We start from the raw sequence: 17,215 nt of genomic DNA on the forward strand, positions 1-17,215 counted from the left end.
TATCATTTTGCAAACTTTTGTTGTATTTGAACAGGTTTGCAATAAAAATTCTCATTAATGTATGGATACCATATGCACACAGTTGCGTTCCTTTTTAAATAAAGGTGACATTCAAAGGCGAAAATCATGCCCTTCAAAAACCATTACTTCATTCTGAAACCAAATCAGTATGTTATTTGGTTATGAGAAACAGTAATGATTTCCCAAGTGCGTTGCAAATGAGAAATTCGGTCACTGTTCACGTATTAGAACACTGGAAAAAAATGTCACGAGCTTGTTAACCCACTTTAGAACAAGATGGTGGCATTCAAATGAAACTAGAAAGAAAGTTAATCTAGAATTAGATATTGTACAAGAGAAATCGACTGCTATTGTTATCACAAGAATAAATTACAACAGAAAGACCTGTTGTGGATATAGTACCACAGATGTTAGTCGATTGCAGGATGAGCGAAACTTCGCCTGTACCCCAGAAGATATTGCCGTCCGTGGTTCACTGTGAAAGACACCATCTAGGCTGAGAAAGTTTCATCATGCAGCCACCCACGGGAATGTATATTGGATAGTTAGGCTTTTATGAACATCTACCATGTTTAAACTATAGTTTGCCTGAATCCATTTGCACTCTGAATGAAATTTACTTTCAAATTGGACAAATACTCAGCAACAGCATACATTTCTGGAGGAGATGCTAAAAATCTAGATTGGGACCAGTGGTGTACTTAAAAATTTTTTTTTAGCACTCTTGTCAGTGTTCACCATGAGGTATGACGAGGATGATGGGCGTGTCTCAGCTACCAATTCTACACAGCCAATGAGAGAGCAGCTGGCAGTCTGTTTGGAAGCAAGAGAAATTGTAACTTTCTCATGTCAGTATAGAAGGAAAATCTGCTGTGTGTTCAAAAATAAAAAATGGGTGTAACCACAACCTCAGAAATCACAACACATTCTGAAGAACTAGCCAAATATTTGTGACAGCAAAGGTACATATTTCCAGCTCTCCTATTAGAATGATGACATTCATGATTAAAAATAGTGATACCACAGACGACAGTAAACAAAACACAGTAAAAATAAAAATGGATTTTTGTTTATTTTATTTGTGCATGTATTATCAAAATATAGACAACAATAAATGGCATAAATTTAGACTAGAGGCATTGTTAACTTTTTAGGCAGATATGTGACATCCATAAAAGTTTGTAATTTTGATTAGCCAGAATGTTAAAAATAAATTTTTCTCATGGATTTTCTTACAAAATGGGGTCGTCTTATATTTTGGGTCGTCTCATACATGGATAGTATAGCAGCACATGTTCATTGAAGATAGTAAAGCCACTTGTGTTAGTGTTTCAAATAGTGTAGATTTTACCTTCGAGAGGTACTCACTGATTAAATTCAAAGAGGCAGTCTCTTTGCCATGCCAGAAAAGAAGTTATTTTCATAATTTCACCAGTTTGTGCAAATTCTTAACCTAATTTCACTAGGGGACAATAACTACATATAATTAAAGTAACAGTACATAATAACAGTTGCTATAAATTCATAGTTGTAAATGTAATAATTTAGTTTTAGTGGTTTATCTTGTCTGCTGCCAAAAAAATAACATAGATTTTATTTTCAGGATGAAGATAGTTTGTGTAACAGATTATGCACATTTACGATTACTCAGCGAGAATTTATGAACCAGCACTGGTATCACTGTCACACATGCAAGATGGTTGATGGTGTGGGTGTTTGCTCAGTTTGTGCCCGTGTATGCCATAAGGGACATGATGTTACTTACGCCAAGTATGGCAATTTCTTTTGTGATTGTGGTGCTCAAGAAGACAACTCGTGCATTGTAAGTTTTTGCATTTATTTGGACCAGGAGCTGATTAATTTTTCTTGTACAGATATTGCTTTTCTTAGGTGTATAAAAACGAAAATGGCCCAGGGTTCTAAAGGAAAAGATCCAGTTATTCCGTCATTGAATGATAACTGTTGGAGTATTATATACAACTAAGGGAACATTTTTCATTAAATAATTATATAGTGTATTATCATACTTGACCATACATTTGGAATTAGCTCTGACAGTTCTGATTTTTTAGTGATGTCCAGTTTAATGCTGGGGGTTTGAGGATTTTTACTGCTGAGGACATTTTTCTCTTACAGCCATGCCTCTCTCAGCCAATCATGGAACGAGCACTGGTGCCGGTGGTGAGGCATGGCTATTGCTTGTGTCACAACTTTTCAGTTAAACGTTTGCCAACAAAATGAGGACAATGACTTTATGTTGTTTTCATGTGTGAAGTTCCTAAGTTATCTATACGTTTCAGATCATTTAATCTCTATTTGTTTTTGTTTCATCGTTTGGCAACAGGCCAAAGAGATTGTGTGTTTAATGTTAACCTGCAACAGGAATGCGCATTTCTGAAGTTGTGTGATGATAGCAACAATGAATGTGTCTGTTGCACACTGTCTACTGTAGAATTTTCCATTGCACATAAAGGAAAGATTATTATTAAAGACTGATATTTATGTTGCAGTACTTCTAAAATGGTTGAGTTTATCAGGAACACCTGTTCCAGTTGAGAGGGTTTTAGGGTATTTTCCCTTTATGGGAAACATTTGCTCTATGGAAGCAGGTAAAACCTCTGTCAAATGTTAGAATTAAGTCTGAACTTTCTTGTTGCAAATTTTATGATATAATTAAAACAAACAAACTTTTTCTGAAAAAAGTAATGTATAATGAAAAAAATGAAAAATACTACTGAAAAAAAGTTCAATGTTTCAGGAAACTTTTAAATTTCTAAGTAATTTCAGAATCATGTCCTGGGTTGCACCCAAAAAAATATTCTAATATGTCCGGGGTTGGCCAGTAAAACATAATTCTCATTACAGCAATTTAGACAATTATCAAAGCATTTTTCCCGAAGTAAATATACACAAAGAAGTTTAAGAGGTTATTGCAGTAGCCACCAGAAAATCGCGGGAGGCGTACATCGGCACGGCGCATCACGGATGGTAGTTGCCGCAAGTAGAGTCCCGTCCACCAGAGGGCATGCGAGAATTCGGACGCGAGCTCTGCCGGCGTAACAACAACAACAACAACAACAACAACAACAACTCAGGCAGCACGGGCCGTGCCCAGTCAGTTAACATCGGGCATGCCTAGGACACAGTCCCAGTCTATGCTAAGTGAAGTGCTACGTAAACGTGAACAATGTTACTACACAATTGTCGACGAGTAGGGTCGTTCTTTCGCATGTTGCGTCGTTGTTCCGGTTTCGCAGCTTCTCCATGGCATGGAGGATTTAGTGCGGGTTTTGGTTGAGCAGCAGACGGAGCTCATGGCCACCATGAAACAAGTGCTTCCGGCGTTGCTCTCCACACAGTCTGCTCCAGCGCCGTTCCCTCCTCCCTTCCCCCGTATGACGAGCCGGCGGAGGATTGGGACGCATATGAACATCGACTTCGGCAGCATTTCCAGGCGTTTCATATTGCCGATGCAGAGGTATGTCATGCTCTCTTCTTGTCTTGGATATCTCCCTCGCTGTATCACGTTTTGCGGCAGCTAGCGCCGTTGCAGGAACCCTCGTCCTTGTCTTTTGACGCATTGTGTTCATTGCTGTCTTCATATTATCGCCGCCGCACGCATGTTGTGGCAGCTAGGGTCGAGTTCTATCAATGCAAGAAACAGTCCCATCAGTCTTACCGGGCGTGGGCTGCTACCCTGCACAGTCTAGTCGCAAGTGTCATTTTGTCACGGAGCAGTCGCGAGAGTCGTATGCCCACGTATGGTACGCGACGTCATTGTTCGTTCGGCCCCTGATAGGGAGGTCCGGCAACGGGCCCTGCAGTTAGAAGACCCTTCCCTGGAGGAAGTCCTGTCCATTGCTCAATCGTATGAAGTCTCTCACGCCACAGGTCAACAGCTGGAAGCGTGGTGCGATGTCGCGGCGGTTCAGGGCGGCGCGTCCACGTCCACTGTGTCCGGGGTGGACGACGTGCAAGCGGTACAATCCGGCCGTTATGGCCGCTCCCGCACGGCGTGTAAACAGAATTCTGGCTGCCGGCCCCTGTTGCTGTCCTGTGCGTCGTGCTATATACATCATGATCGGTCAGAGTGCCCCCAGCGTTGGGCCGTTTGTCGCAAATATAATAAGAAAGGTCACATTTCTAAAGTTTGCCGCTCAGCCTCAAAAGAATCGAAGGAAGCAGGTACAGAGGACATGGACGTAGACATTCAGGAAGTTTCATGGGGCCAGGCTCCCGGCGCATCGGCATGCAAACTTTTTATCGAGGTGTCGGTTTGGTCACACCGATTACAACTGAAAGTAGATACAGGCGCGGCAGTTTCGTTGTTGAAATCACAAATTTATTCCGACCTTGGATCGCCCCCGTTGGCGCGAGTTTACCGGCGTCTACGCGGTTATGGTAAACAGTTCATTCCCCTACTGGGTCAATTCACTACCGACGTGACTTACAAATCAGTCACTCGGCCTATTACTTTTATTATTGTCAGTGATGCAAGCTCCGCTAACCTGTTTGGCCTGGATGCCTTTCAAGCTTTCGGTTTTTCTATCGCTGACACCATACAGTTGGTCTCCGAAGACGTTCCCTATCAATCGTTGGAATCTTTGATCTCAGACTTTCCAGATATCTTTGAGGAGGGCCTGGGGCGTGTTTCAGATTTTGAAGCTCACTTAACATTGAAGGCGTCGGCTCGCCCGCGTTTTCTACGCACGAGGCAGATCCCCTTGGCTCTCCGCCCTCAGGTAAAGGAAGAGCTAGACCGGCTGACAGCCCTAGGGGTCGTTCTTCCCATTTCTTCTAGTGAGTGGGCTTTGCCCCTCGTTATTGTAAGGAAGCCCTCCGGAAAATTACGTCTTTGTGGCGATTTCAAGGCCACCATTAATTCCCAATTGGTGGTGGACACCTATCCTTTGACTCGTGCTGATGAATTGTTCTCCGCCGTGGCGGGAGGCCAATATTTTTCGAAAATCGATCTTTCGGAGGCTTATCATCAGATACCACTTCATGAGGACTCCAAACGGCTGGCGGTTGTCAACACCCCGTTTGGCCTTTACCAATACCAGCGGTTGGCCTTCGGAATATCCAGTGCCCCGGCAATAGTCCAGCGTTATCTTGAGCACGTCACGTCGACAATCCCTCATTGTATTAATTACCTGGATGACATAATTGTCACAGGCCGCAGCACGAAGGAACACTTGCACAACCTTCGCACCCTCTTTCTCAAATTCAGGTCTGTTGGCTTGCGTTGCAACCTGCATAAGTCAAACTTCTTCCAACCGTTCATTGAGTATGTGGGCTACACCATCTCTAGGCATGGCATCCAGCCACTAGGAAGTTTGGTCCACGGTATCGTCAACCTTCCTCGGCCCGCTTCGCTGAAAGAGTTACAAGCTTTTTTAGGCAAGATAGCCTATTACCACTGGTTCATTCCCAGGGCTTCCACCATAGCCCGCCCCCTGTACTGCCTTCTGCGCAAGGGTGTTCCTTTTGATTGGTCGCCTGCATGCGAGCAAGCGTTCACCTCGTTGAAGGGCCTCCTCACGTCAGCGCCTTGTTTGGCTACTTCTGACCCCCATAAGCCGTTGGTCCTGGCTACAGATGCTTCGCAGTATGGGGTGGGGGCGGTCCTGGCCCATCGCAACGCAGATGGTTCAGAGCAACCACTGGCGTTTGCGTCTAAAACTCTGTCCCGCGCAGGCCCATTACTCCCAGGTGGAAAAAGAGGCTTTGGTCATTGTCTACGCTGTTACCAAGTTTCACCCTTTCTTGTATGGCACGAAGTTTCAGTTAATCACTGACCATAAGCCGTTAATATCGTTATTTGGCCCCGCCTCTCAGATTCCGGATAGGGTGGCCCACAGACTACAGCACTGGGCCTTGTTCCTCTCTAAGTACCATTATGACATTCATTTTCGTCTACCGGACAGCATGCCAACGCCGACGCTCTTTCCCGTCTTCCGGTGGGCCCGGATCCTACGTTCGATCGAGAGGAGATTATGTGTTTTCATTTGGATGTGGTGTCCCGCCAAGCGGTTGATGGCTTCCCGATCACTAGTTCTCGAGTCGCCAGGGAAACGGCAGCTGACCCGGTTCTCCGGCAAGTAGTTCGCCTCATTCAGCAGGGGTGGTCATCCCGCCCTCCAGGCCGGGCCTCAGACCCTCTTCGTAATTATTTTATTCTACGAGACCGCCTCTCGCTCTTGGGAGGAGTTCTCCTTCTGGCTGCCAATGATACAGCTCCTCGCGTGGTTGTTCCTGCAAGTTTACGAAGGGAGGTCCTCACATTATTACATGCGGGGCACTGGGGTGTTTCCAGTACTAAAACCTTGGCTCGCAGACATGTGTACTGGCCCAGTATTGACAGAGAAATTGAGCACTTGGTGGCCGCCTGTTCCCAGTGTGCGAGCCAACAGGCATCTCCCATGGCAGCATTCTCTTCATGGCCGCCAGCAACCCAAGCATGGGAACGTGTTCACATCGATTTTGCGGGCCCGTTTCTCAATGGCTTTTGGCTCATTGTCATTGATGCTTATTCCCGATTCCCATATGTGGTTCGCTGCTCCTCAACCACTTCAGAAGTTGCAATCCAGGCACTAGCAAAAGTCTTTTCTGTGGAAGGTCTGCCAATCACCCTGGTCTCGGACAATGGACCGCAGTTTATTTCGCAGACCTTCCGGGATTTTTGTGGGCGCTTCGGTATTCGGCACGTTTGCTCTCCCCCCTTCCATCCACAATCGAATGGGGAAGCCGAGCGCATGGTGCACACATTTAAGACGCAGATGAAAAAGTATGTGCACGAATTTCCTGCGGAGGAAGCATTGACGTTTTTCCTGACGGCATACCGGACCACACCAATGGGAGAACGCAGCCCCGCAGAGCTCCTCCATGGGGGCCAACCTAGGACTCTGCTGCACCTCCTCCGGCCTGGTCCTCGCCAGTCTTTGCAAAACGGAGTACCTGGCTTTCCACTGGGTATGTCTGTCTGGGCCCGTGGGTTTGGTCGCAATCCACATTTGATACCGGCGGTGGTCCTTCGCCGAAATGGCCGCCGGCTCTATACCTTGCAGGCTGGGGACTGGGTGGTACGTCGTCACCAAAATCAGCTACGTCCACGTTTGGGCACCCACCCTCCAACCTCTCGGACACCGGCTTCCCCATTGCCGGCACCAGTGTTGGTTTCTCAGGGGACGTTAACGCCTCTCCCCGCTGTGACTCTACCACACTGCGATGGTTCTCAGCCTTGGCAGCCCCCAGTAGCTCCAACACCGGCATCGCCATCGTTCGAGATGCCCCAGCGTGAGCCGGCCCCCCTTGCAGGCCCGGTTTCTCAGGAGGCTGGTTCACCTGTGGTCGTCCCTTCCCCATCGTCCCCGCCACTGGGTCTTGCCCCTCCAGAGGTGGAACAGGATCCGGAGTTCGACAGCTTGTCCCCGTTCTGTCCCGGGCTCTGGTGGTGGGACGACGGGGGCCTCTTCGTGTGGGTCACTTCCAGCCGTATTCGAAGGTTCCGGCTCGAGGGTTGGCAGATCCCCTCGACTCTGGCCTTTCAATGGATGTGGAGGTCATCGCTCGTGCCCGACGCTCCACCTTCCGACACAGTGGATCACAGTGGCTTCCCCCCCCCCCCCCCTCCCCCGAAGGAGGAGGAGTGCATTAGCCACCAAAAAAATCGCGGGAGGCGCACATCGGCACGGTGCGTCACGGACGGTAGTTGCCGCAAGAAGAGTCCCGTCCACCAGAGGGCATGCGAGAATTCAGACGCGACCTCTGCCGGCATAACAACAACAACAACAACTCAGGCAGCACGGGCTGTGCCCAGTCAGTTAACATCGGGCATTCCTAGGACACAGTCCCAGTCTATGCTAAGTGAAGTGCTACGTAAACGTGAACAGTGTTACTACAGTTATACAACCATCTTAAGCAAGTTAATGGCAATAAATCTCTCTCTCCAAATAAGTTAAATCAGTTTTTAGACCTACTGCCATTGTCTGTTGATTTTGTTCCTGTCCTCTCTTCTCCACATCTTTAAAATTTACATCTTATAAACTGAGAATTTTAAATGCTATTAGAGAATCAGCAATATAACATGATCTCTGTTGCAAAAATTGTATCTCTCTCTGCCTGCATTTCTGTCTAGCTCTAGCTGCAGTTTTGTTGTATGTAATTACATATTAGACAGTGAATTTGTAAGAAAAGACGCAGTTTTACAGGAACTAGATAATTTTAAATTAATCTTACTATCCAGATTATATTGTATGCCATTTTCCTTGGGAGTAGAATATGCAGAAAAAAAGATATTTGTAGAATTGATACTGTAAAGTGAGAATGGAAAAGCAGGTGCTGCTTCAGCTGTTTTAAGGCCAGTTCACACCAGTTGCCACATCACATCAAAACATTCCACAATGCATCTCAAATTGTAGCATCCATAGAGACTGTCACATCGCATCACGGTTTCTTGGGAAGAAAGTTTTGATGGTTTCATCGTCTGATAACATCGGAAGTTGTCCTATGTTCACCACACTCACTCATGTTACAGTAGTGCTTTTGTGTCTTCTTAATATTTACTTTATTATTGCGCTTTGTTTTCACGACAAATTGCAAATGATCCGTGGTGACTGCGATATATTTTCCACTGAGTGTTCTTCGACAAGTGGGGTCAGATATCTGAAAGTGAAAAATTATTTAAATTTTACAATAACAGAACAAAGCTGACACCCACATTTATGTAAATAAGAACATAAATTCATGAAGCAATTTTCATTAAATAATGTTTTAAGTGTACATGTCAGCTATAATGAAGGAGAGAAATACAGTTGTTTATGACATTATTAATAATGTGAGGGGGAAAAAAAATATAGGTAAGGTAGTCTGGATCTATTTATTTCCATATAAATATTGTTTGATTAGTTTGTACGTACTGTGGAATCTAGGTAGCATGTTTTTAAAGGACCACAGGTTCTGAACATTATAAGCGGAGAAACATACTACCAAAAAATAACTAATTCTGTAACAATTTGATTTTTTTTGTAATTAAAAATACCGAATTAAGGGTGCATATTAGGGGTAATATGCGAATTCATAACGCCACACTTCGTGCACCCTATCTCGATCAGTTATAATTGAGAATGTGCTTTTTCAAGAACAGGTTCAGAATATCGCACCCAGAATCCCTAAAAATTATGTATTAGAATACGAGAAGCAGAGATGTGTTAAGTACGGCGATATTGCTTAAATCCAGTATATTGAACATGTGACACTACTTCCGGTCGCACACTTTATCTTGGCCTCTCCCTGTGATTGGTGATAGTTGAACAATTTTATGCCACTTTGGAATGTTTACTTTCTTTACCAACCTTAGCTATGAAACAATATTATGTGCCATAGCTGTTGTGATTGTAGTGTTGATTCAAGTGCTGTGTTGTGCGAAGTGATTGTGAATATTATTTTAAAAAATGAACGAAGAAGCTGTACCAGGTCCTTCTATTGACTCACCATCAACTTTCATGTCACTTCTATGATGCAGTAGTCTATTACATGTTTGTTTCTTTTATAAGCTATAAGCTGGCAGCCCTGAGAGGAGGAGGCTGGCCTTTAATCAGCAGCCAGTTGCAGCCAATCAAATGATTTCGCTCTCAGCATCGTCCATTAAGGTGCTAAGCAAAACTGTGGAATCTGTACCATCAGCCAGTTGGAATGCAGGAAAGTCATGAGATTCGAGTTCAGAACCTCTAGTGTCCAAAATGTTTACGTGGCTTGTGATGCAGAAAAAAACTAAAATTGCAATTTAAAAAACTAAAATACACTAAAATTCAATTTTTATTACACTTTTCAAAACAAATGAACTTCGTTCATCTAGTGTCTCTCCATTGGTAAATCGCTACTGGTAACTGAATAGGAGATGTCATTTCAACAAACTATTGTTATATTTTACATCTTGTTAGTCTACCTACACTGTAACACAATAAGGTAAAGTGCATGGCCCTGTCTTCAGAAAGGTGTGGGAACATATCGATAGTTAATTATGTCATTTGTCATAATTTTAATATTTTATTGTCCATCTTAGTTAATATATTCAACAATGAGTCTGGAAAAGGTTCTGGATCATCCTAGTATTCACTTCTTGTTTTTATGCCATCTATTCCCTCAAGACTTCATTAATTGTCATGGACTGACAAACGGCACATTCAAAATATTCATTGAAGCTAAGTTAATCAGCATTTTCTTCATGCTCCAGTATTTGCTGCCATTATTCAATTGCAATTTCTTCCTTTCCAGGTGTGAATTCTTCTGTAAGTTACCAGTGAAAGACAGCCTTCTTGAAGCGGTTTGAGATTGTACTTTCTTGGCCAGAATTGCAGATACTTCTTACAAAATGCACAGCTTTTAAGATCATAACTTTTTTCATAGTTAGCCAGGTCTGCCTCTTCTGTACAAGTTTCATCCTATATTTTTGTTTGACATTTTATAATGCCTTGGTGAAGTGGCTGAATGTGGCTTGTGCAATTGGGAGGAAAAATACACTAAATTTATGCTATGTACATATGTCATATCTTGGGATGCACTGCACATTGATCAATAAACAGGAGGATTTTCCAATTTCTAACACACAGCCTTGCATCCCAGACACACATGAATTGTTCAGATATGGTAGTTGTCACAAATGCGTTCACATTAGAGTTATATTTACATGGAAATGTTCATTTATTTTTAAAGAATTGTGGGTTCTTTGTATCCCCAATTATTAGCGACTCCAACTTTTCTGTTCCACTTTCATTACAACATAATAAAACAGTTAGCCTCTCTTTATTAAATTTTCTGCCATGGCAGTTTTCTCCTTTAAATTCAAGAGTTTTATCAAGGAGAAGGTGAAAAAATAAGCCCTTTTCATGTGCATTAGAAACATTGATGGAAGAGTATTTTTCCATGACTGAACAGTGTCAGTGTTTACAATTCTAGCTTCACCTAAAACACGTTTATACACTAAATTATGTCTGTTTTTTAACCTTTCAATCCAACCATTGGAAGGTGTGAAATCTGCGAGTCCGAACTCTAGTGCCAAATACTTTGCTTTAGCATGAACCACATTGCGATCAGCTGGAATACTCAAAACACAAGCTTATTTTATCCGCTTCAGTAGCACATTTTCCAGTTGTGGAAGCTGACCATTGTGCATTCATTTTCATTGGCCATTTCCTCCTTCCAAACATGCTGCTTAAATTATTTTTCATTTGGGGAATATTGTATTTAATGTTGATGGAGGAATGTTGACTTCCACACACTATCAACACATTTCATGTGAAGATTTTTTTACCCTTTCCTGATTAATGTTCCACTTTCCTTCATTTGTTAACTGTCTCACTGACTTTATCCATGATTTATTGGTATACCATCCAACACGAAAAAATCACAGACCGAGAGTCAGTCGAATGCTAAACACCAACAAAGAACATCAGTGACAGAATTAAATGCTATTTGTTTTACTGTTAGACCACTAAGAAGTCATCAGAACTACAGCCAACCTATAAAAATTACTTCTGCACATCATTTCTACCATAGCAAACAAAGTTGCTGGCACTAAACAACACTGTCTCCGTGCACATTTCTGCATCCTGCAGCTACAAACACTGCTACTCCCACCACTTTCAGAAGTCATGGCAGCAAAAGTTGCTATGGGCAAACAGTAATGGTACCAGTGCTGCCGAGTTTGTACGCACTAATAGAGAAGCGATAATGTACAAACAGATTGTTTAAGATAACTGGGACTTTCAAAACTGGATGCACTAAGCTAGAAAACATGGTAATTAGGAATGTGCCAATGAGATTTCATGTAATATATTTTTGCTAGCAAATAATTGTTGATGTTTTGAAATGTTATTTCACTTCTCAGTGCAGTATCATATGAAATTGATGAAGGTCATACGTTATGAAGTTTGCTTTGGCCCTTGATAAACTTCTTCACCGTTAGTTCCTCAATTCTGCTACCACCCTTGGACTTTTGATATCATAGATGGTAACTCATAACCTCACATTTGCAGTTGGGAATGGGCTAAACGAAATGATGTGACCTGACAGACAGTATGAACACACCCGACATAACAGTGACAGTGCCTTGATGTGACGGCCAGTGTGATTTGGCCTGCAGTATATACCCTGTTGCAGTGAGGCACATCCGAAAGACTCAGTGTTGAACTTTTAGTTTAATCATTGCTGTGGTGGATATTAATTCCAATTATGACATTAGTTAGGAAATCTTGTAACAAATATGCTGGCCCACTTGTATTTCTACAAAAGTTGAAGAAATTAAGTTTGCATCAGATTTATCAGTCGTCTCTACAGAAATATGCTGATTGATAGAAATAATCAAGAAACTGCTACCTACTGTGTTTACTTCTAATATTTTTGCTGTTTTACTCACCATATAGCAGAGGCACTGAGTCACAGATAGGTACAACAATTATAGCATTTGGCCATTAAGGCACATACACAGGTGTGTGTGTGTGTGTGTGTGTGTGTGTGTGTGTGTGTGTGTGTGTGTGTGGTGTTGACCACTGCAGTGTGATTTCAGTTGCCTGAGACTGCAGGCGCGCGCGTGCGTGCGTGCGTTTGCGCACGGGTGTGTGTGTGTGTGTGTGTGTGTGTGTGTGTGTGTGTGTGTGTGTGTGTGGAGAGAGAGAGAGAGAGAGAGAGAGAGAGAGAGAATGATGTCCTCTTTTTTTTACGAAGGCCTTAATGGCCGAATGCCATAATTGTGAGAGTCTTTATGTTGTGCCTATCTGCGACTCAGCATCTCCACTATATGGTGAGTAGCTACTTTGCTTCTCATAATATTGTTACATTCCATCCCGGGTTTCCATTGTTTGATTTTTGCCATTTTACTAGAAACCAAATCCATGGTCTCACCTTACAAGACTGAATGAGGATGGTGATGCAGAACATTCTATTTCACTTTGCAATAACTGTCAGGTTTGGCAAAAGTAAGGAACATTGCTAATATCTCTTACAACTTGATACTGAGAGATTTGTGGCTGGCCTTTGTGAGGTATTCTTATAAGTAAAGGCATCAACAGGCCCTTGAGGGAACTCAACAGATAATATTTGATATTTCACATACATTGTCTGATATACCCATGCTGTGGAGGCGTGACATATTCCAATGCAGAGTTACTTGAAGTGGTTTTACTACAGATGGAGCCATCAGAGAGATAGGAGTTAACATTGAAGAAGTTGATAAGTTTATGTGGAGAGGATCAGGTGAAATGCATTAAAAAAAATGGTGCCAACACAAGAAGTTGAGAGACCATGATGATGATACTAGTGAATCTGAAGCAGATAAAATTTTGGAACACATATGACAATTACTATAAGGTGCTAAAACAGTTAAATGTATGTGAGTGCAGCATGTATACATGTGACAGTGGTGTAGGTTTATCTGTAAACAGGGTGGTATTATGTTTTAAGCACAAGAATGTAGAATTTGACACATTTTGTAATTGGGTACCTGTGGTAATTATGACCAATGGTTGGTACTTAACAGATGTTGTATGTTAGTAATTATTGTATGTTCTTCTTAATTAGTGTGTGTAGTGAGTGAAATGTTATGAAACAGTGTGTGTATAGTGTGTGCAGTGACTGATAGTGAGATATGAGTGAACAGTGTGGCATTACATTATTTAAAAAGTTATTTGTAAAAAAAAATTATTGTATATCAGGAGTAAATCTAATGATTGTCTCTAACTAGAAGTCTGTAAATATATGTGTATACGAATTAGTTTATTTTAAATTGATATAAACTTGTAAATACTTTGACATGTCCTATATCCTTGTAAAAAGAGATCTACAGATTAAGAAGACTACTACTACTACTACTACTACTAATAATAATAATAATAATAATAATAATAATAATAATAATAATAATTACTTAATGAGTCCCAAAATGGGTTGCCAGAGATCAATTTCAAGGGAAAATGTCTTTGGATTATTAAAATTTGTTGTCAACTTTCCATTATACATCACTATTAATAATAAATTTTCTGAATGACCATATACAATGATCAACATACTCAGTCTGCAGATTTTAGTGCTAGATCCTCTGTCTGTCTACAGTTTCAGGAGACAAGTAAATCTTTTATCATGGTATTATAAATCATCTGCAGAATTCACAAGCCCCTCTGAATCTGATATAATTTAAGAGAACAGTAGAAACTGTTAATCAAAAAGTTCAGGCAGAAGTTAATTGTCAGAGAACACAGCTGCCCAAGATACACTATGACCAACCATTAGTGTATAATCCACATATTGTGTGATGATTACTTTTCATCTGTACTTTTGGTTCACATTTGTGTTTGTTTACATATCATAGAATGGGGTGAGATTGATACTACACGATAAGAATGGTGACTATATAGTTGTCTGTGGGGTAATTAATTTCCAGATAATATGAAGACAAATGTTTGCTCTCTTCATGTTGGCAGAGACTTAAATGTCTTCAAAGGGGATTCCCATTGGTGAGCAAATCTAGTATTGACCTGTGCAGTCTGTTAAAAGGATAAAATTTGCTTACAATTTTACCCATTTTTGTGGTGCAAAATGCTTTTGAGTATAAGTGAGAATTGTTTTTGTGTGTTATTGTCTGGACATAGTATTTTATATTATTGTTTTCTGTCTATTTTAGTAGTCTTATCTGCAGTGTGGTACAATTTCTTATCTAGAACCATATAAGTCCAATAGGGTGAGACGGACCACACTGTAGTGCTATACAAGTAATGCAATACGCAGTCGTATAGCTAGTAATAAATTTTAAAGATAACCTTGCTAGTGTCCCTCCATGTATTGTGTTAGATTATGATTAAACCAATGTCAGTGTCGATCTTGGAAAATCATTTGTTACTGATAGACATGGTAAGAAATGCCATGAACAGATATCCAGTCACTATAAGTCTGAAACAAGCATCATTATCTTTGGGGTCAGTTGCTGGTGACTTACTCCCTCTCTATGTGATAGACAGAGGTATGAGTATTTTCAGAAACTGTGGCTGGAAAATGTTCACAAAGGCCAACCTTTGCTGCAACAAATCATGGTGTGTTGCTACGGCTTGATATAATTGTACTTCACATAGTTGAATTTGAATGCCAACATTTATGGACTGGTTTGAGAAAACTTTTCTTTCGTATGCCTAGCATCTGGAAGGTGTTAAAGTTATTCTGGGAGACTATTTACTATTTCACCTCAGTCCAGATGTTCTCTCTCTCTCTCTCTCTCTCTCTCTCTCTCTCTCTCTCTTTGTAGTGTTCATAGTGTAATATATTTGAATGCCACCAAATGCAAAAAAATCTGTGGCTTTCTTCAGGTCTAGAAGAGATGTGTACTCAGAAGGGTCTTAGGGGGAGGTGGTGTCAACAAGTAAAGTGAACATAATGTGCAGGATCTTGCAGAAGCAATTGTAGACAATTTATAGAAATGTTCATTTGTACCTGTGAATTTTTTTTTGAGAAAGCTATAGAAAAAACCCACAGATTACAGATTTGCGTGTGTAGTGCCAGAAATTCTGGAAGACTGGGAAATCGAGGTACTCGGAATGAGACAAATTGGTGAGTCTCACAAATTGTGTAGAGTTGAAGAAACTGACATCTCAGTACAGTCTGTGCAGGTCATCTTATGCATCTTACCATTACCTTCTATTGAAGGATGTGATTGTTTAAAGTATGCATTTCCAAAGACTACTGATGTTAAGGAATGCTAAACATTCATAGCCATAAACATCTCAGTTTTTCTCATTTTAATTTTGATATTATTTCTACAACACAATTGAAATAAAAAATCTAGAACAATTTATTATTCTAATTCATCACCCCACTTAATTTTCTGTATAATCTCAAAAATGGCTTAACCAAAGTTCCCAAGATATTTGAGGAATCACTTGGGGTTGCTGTAACAAGAAATAGATATGATCAGTCTCACTCCAAAATAAGCAAAAGATTGATGACTCATTTTATTTTTTTATGGTACTCTGATTAGGTGGAAAAGTATTGTAACACATTTTTCTGATGCCTTTTGTTTGGGCTCTTTGTGTGTTAAAATTTGTTTTACCATAACTAAGCATCATTAGTGGCTAGAAACAAAAATCTTTTAAAAGAAATTATCAGTCTCCTCTCATTTATGACTTGTTTTTGGTGGCAAGTTTTGTTAACCCATCTGATGGACACTGAGTCTCCTTTCTCGGGCTAGCACCACATTAAATCAGTTAGCATTTGTGTTCTGTGCAGACTGGGCATTCAAATTACGTGTCATATTCTTTGTGAGGTTAACTTGTGCATGCTGGGCTTCTTAATGCCATAATTAAGATATTAATGACATGACATAGTGATTAACACCCTAGTTCTGAATTTGGGAGGACTGAGGGTCAAATTCCCATCTGACCACACAGTTCAATGTTTGATGTGATTTCCCTGAGTCGTTAAGTCAAATGTTGAAATGGTGTTTTTGAATAGCACATGACCATTTTCCTTCCCTACCCCACCATCCACCATCGAGTTTGTATTCCATCATCATCATCATCAACAACTGGATGTTAAACCCTAATTTTCCTTTTTCCACCTTTATGTCGGTATAAGTTTCTGTGCATATTGACAGTAACCTTTTTATTTGAGATTGTCATCTAATTACTTTTATTGTTATTATTATTATTATTATTATTATTATTAATAGTAGTAGTAGTAGTAGTAGTAGTAGTATTTCATTGTACCACAGATGTGGGTGATGGTGAATTTACAGCAATATGTACATAATTACTGAATTGCTGAACACAGTAATTGCTGATCTTTGCCAATATTCCATGTCTTGTGTGATTGTCCGTGTACTAATAAAACTTATTATTGATAAATAACAATATCTCAATCTTTTTGCTGTAGAAATATTATCCACCACGTATCCAGCCTAGTGAAGTTGCCCCCTTCCAAAGCCTCCTCACCCTAGGCGTATTTCAAAAAAAGGCAGTCACATAAGAAACCTGGGCAGACAGGCAGAAACATAAAAGCAATGAGTATTGTGCTGCTGTGCATAATTAGGAGTTTTATAGAGCTAAACCATGTATTAAAAAGCGGAGTACAGAAATGTTACAAAAAATTAATTCCAGTGCCAGGAACACATCTGAGGGCTTGGGTGAAGTGTGCTTATTGTAGAGCCAACAAGTCA

The 17,215-nt window shown here is 41.0% G+C and overlaps 1 protein-coding gene across 1 annotated transcript in view; it reads left to right on the plus strand.

Annotated features, from left to right (window-relative positions):
• Positions 1 to 17,215, plus strand: part of LOC126470301 (protein purity of essence) — a 475,244-nt gene that overhangs the window by 198,019 nt on the left and 260,010 nt on the right. Inside the window, exon 29 of the mRNA XM_050098072.1 lies at positions 1,625 to 1,843. Within this exon, the coding sequence (XP_049954029.1) occupies positions 1,625 to 1,843 (219 nt within the window). The remainder of the gene's footprint in view (positions 1 to 1,624; positions 1,844 to 17,215) is intronic.

The sequence above is a fragment of the Schistocerca serialis genome, chromosome 3 (genome assembly GCF_023864345.2).
Source record: "Schistocerca serialis cubense isolate TAMUIC-IGC-003099 chromosome 3, iqSchSeri2.2, whole genome shotgun sequence".
NCBI classification, from domain to species: Eukaryota; Metazoa; Arthropoda; class Insecta; order Orthoptera; family Acrididae; genus Schistocerca; species Schistocerca serialis.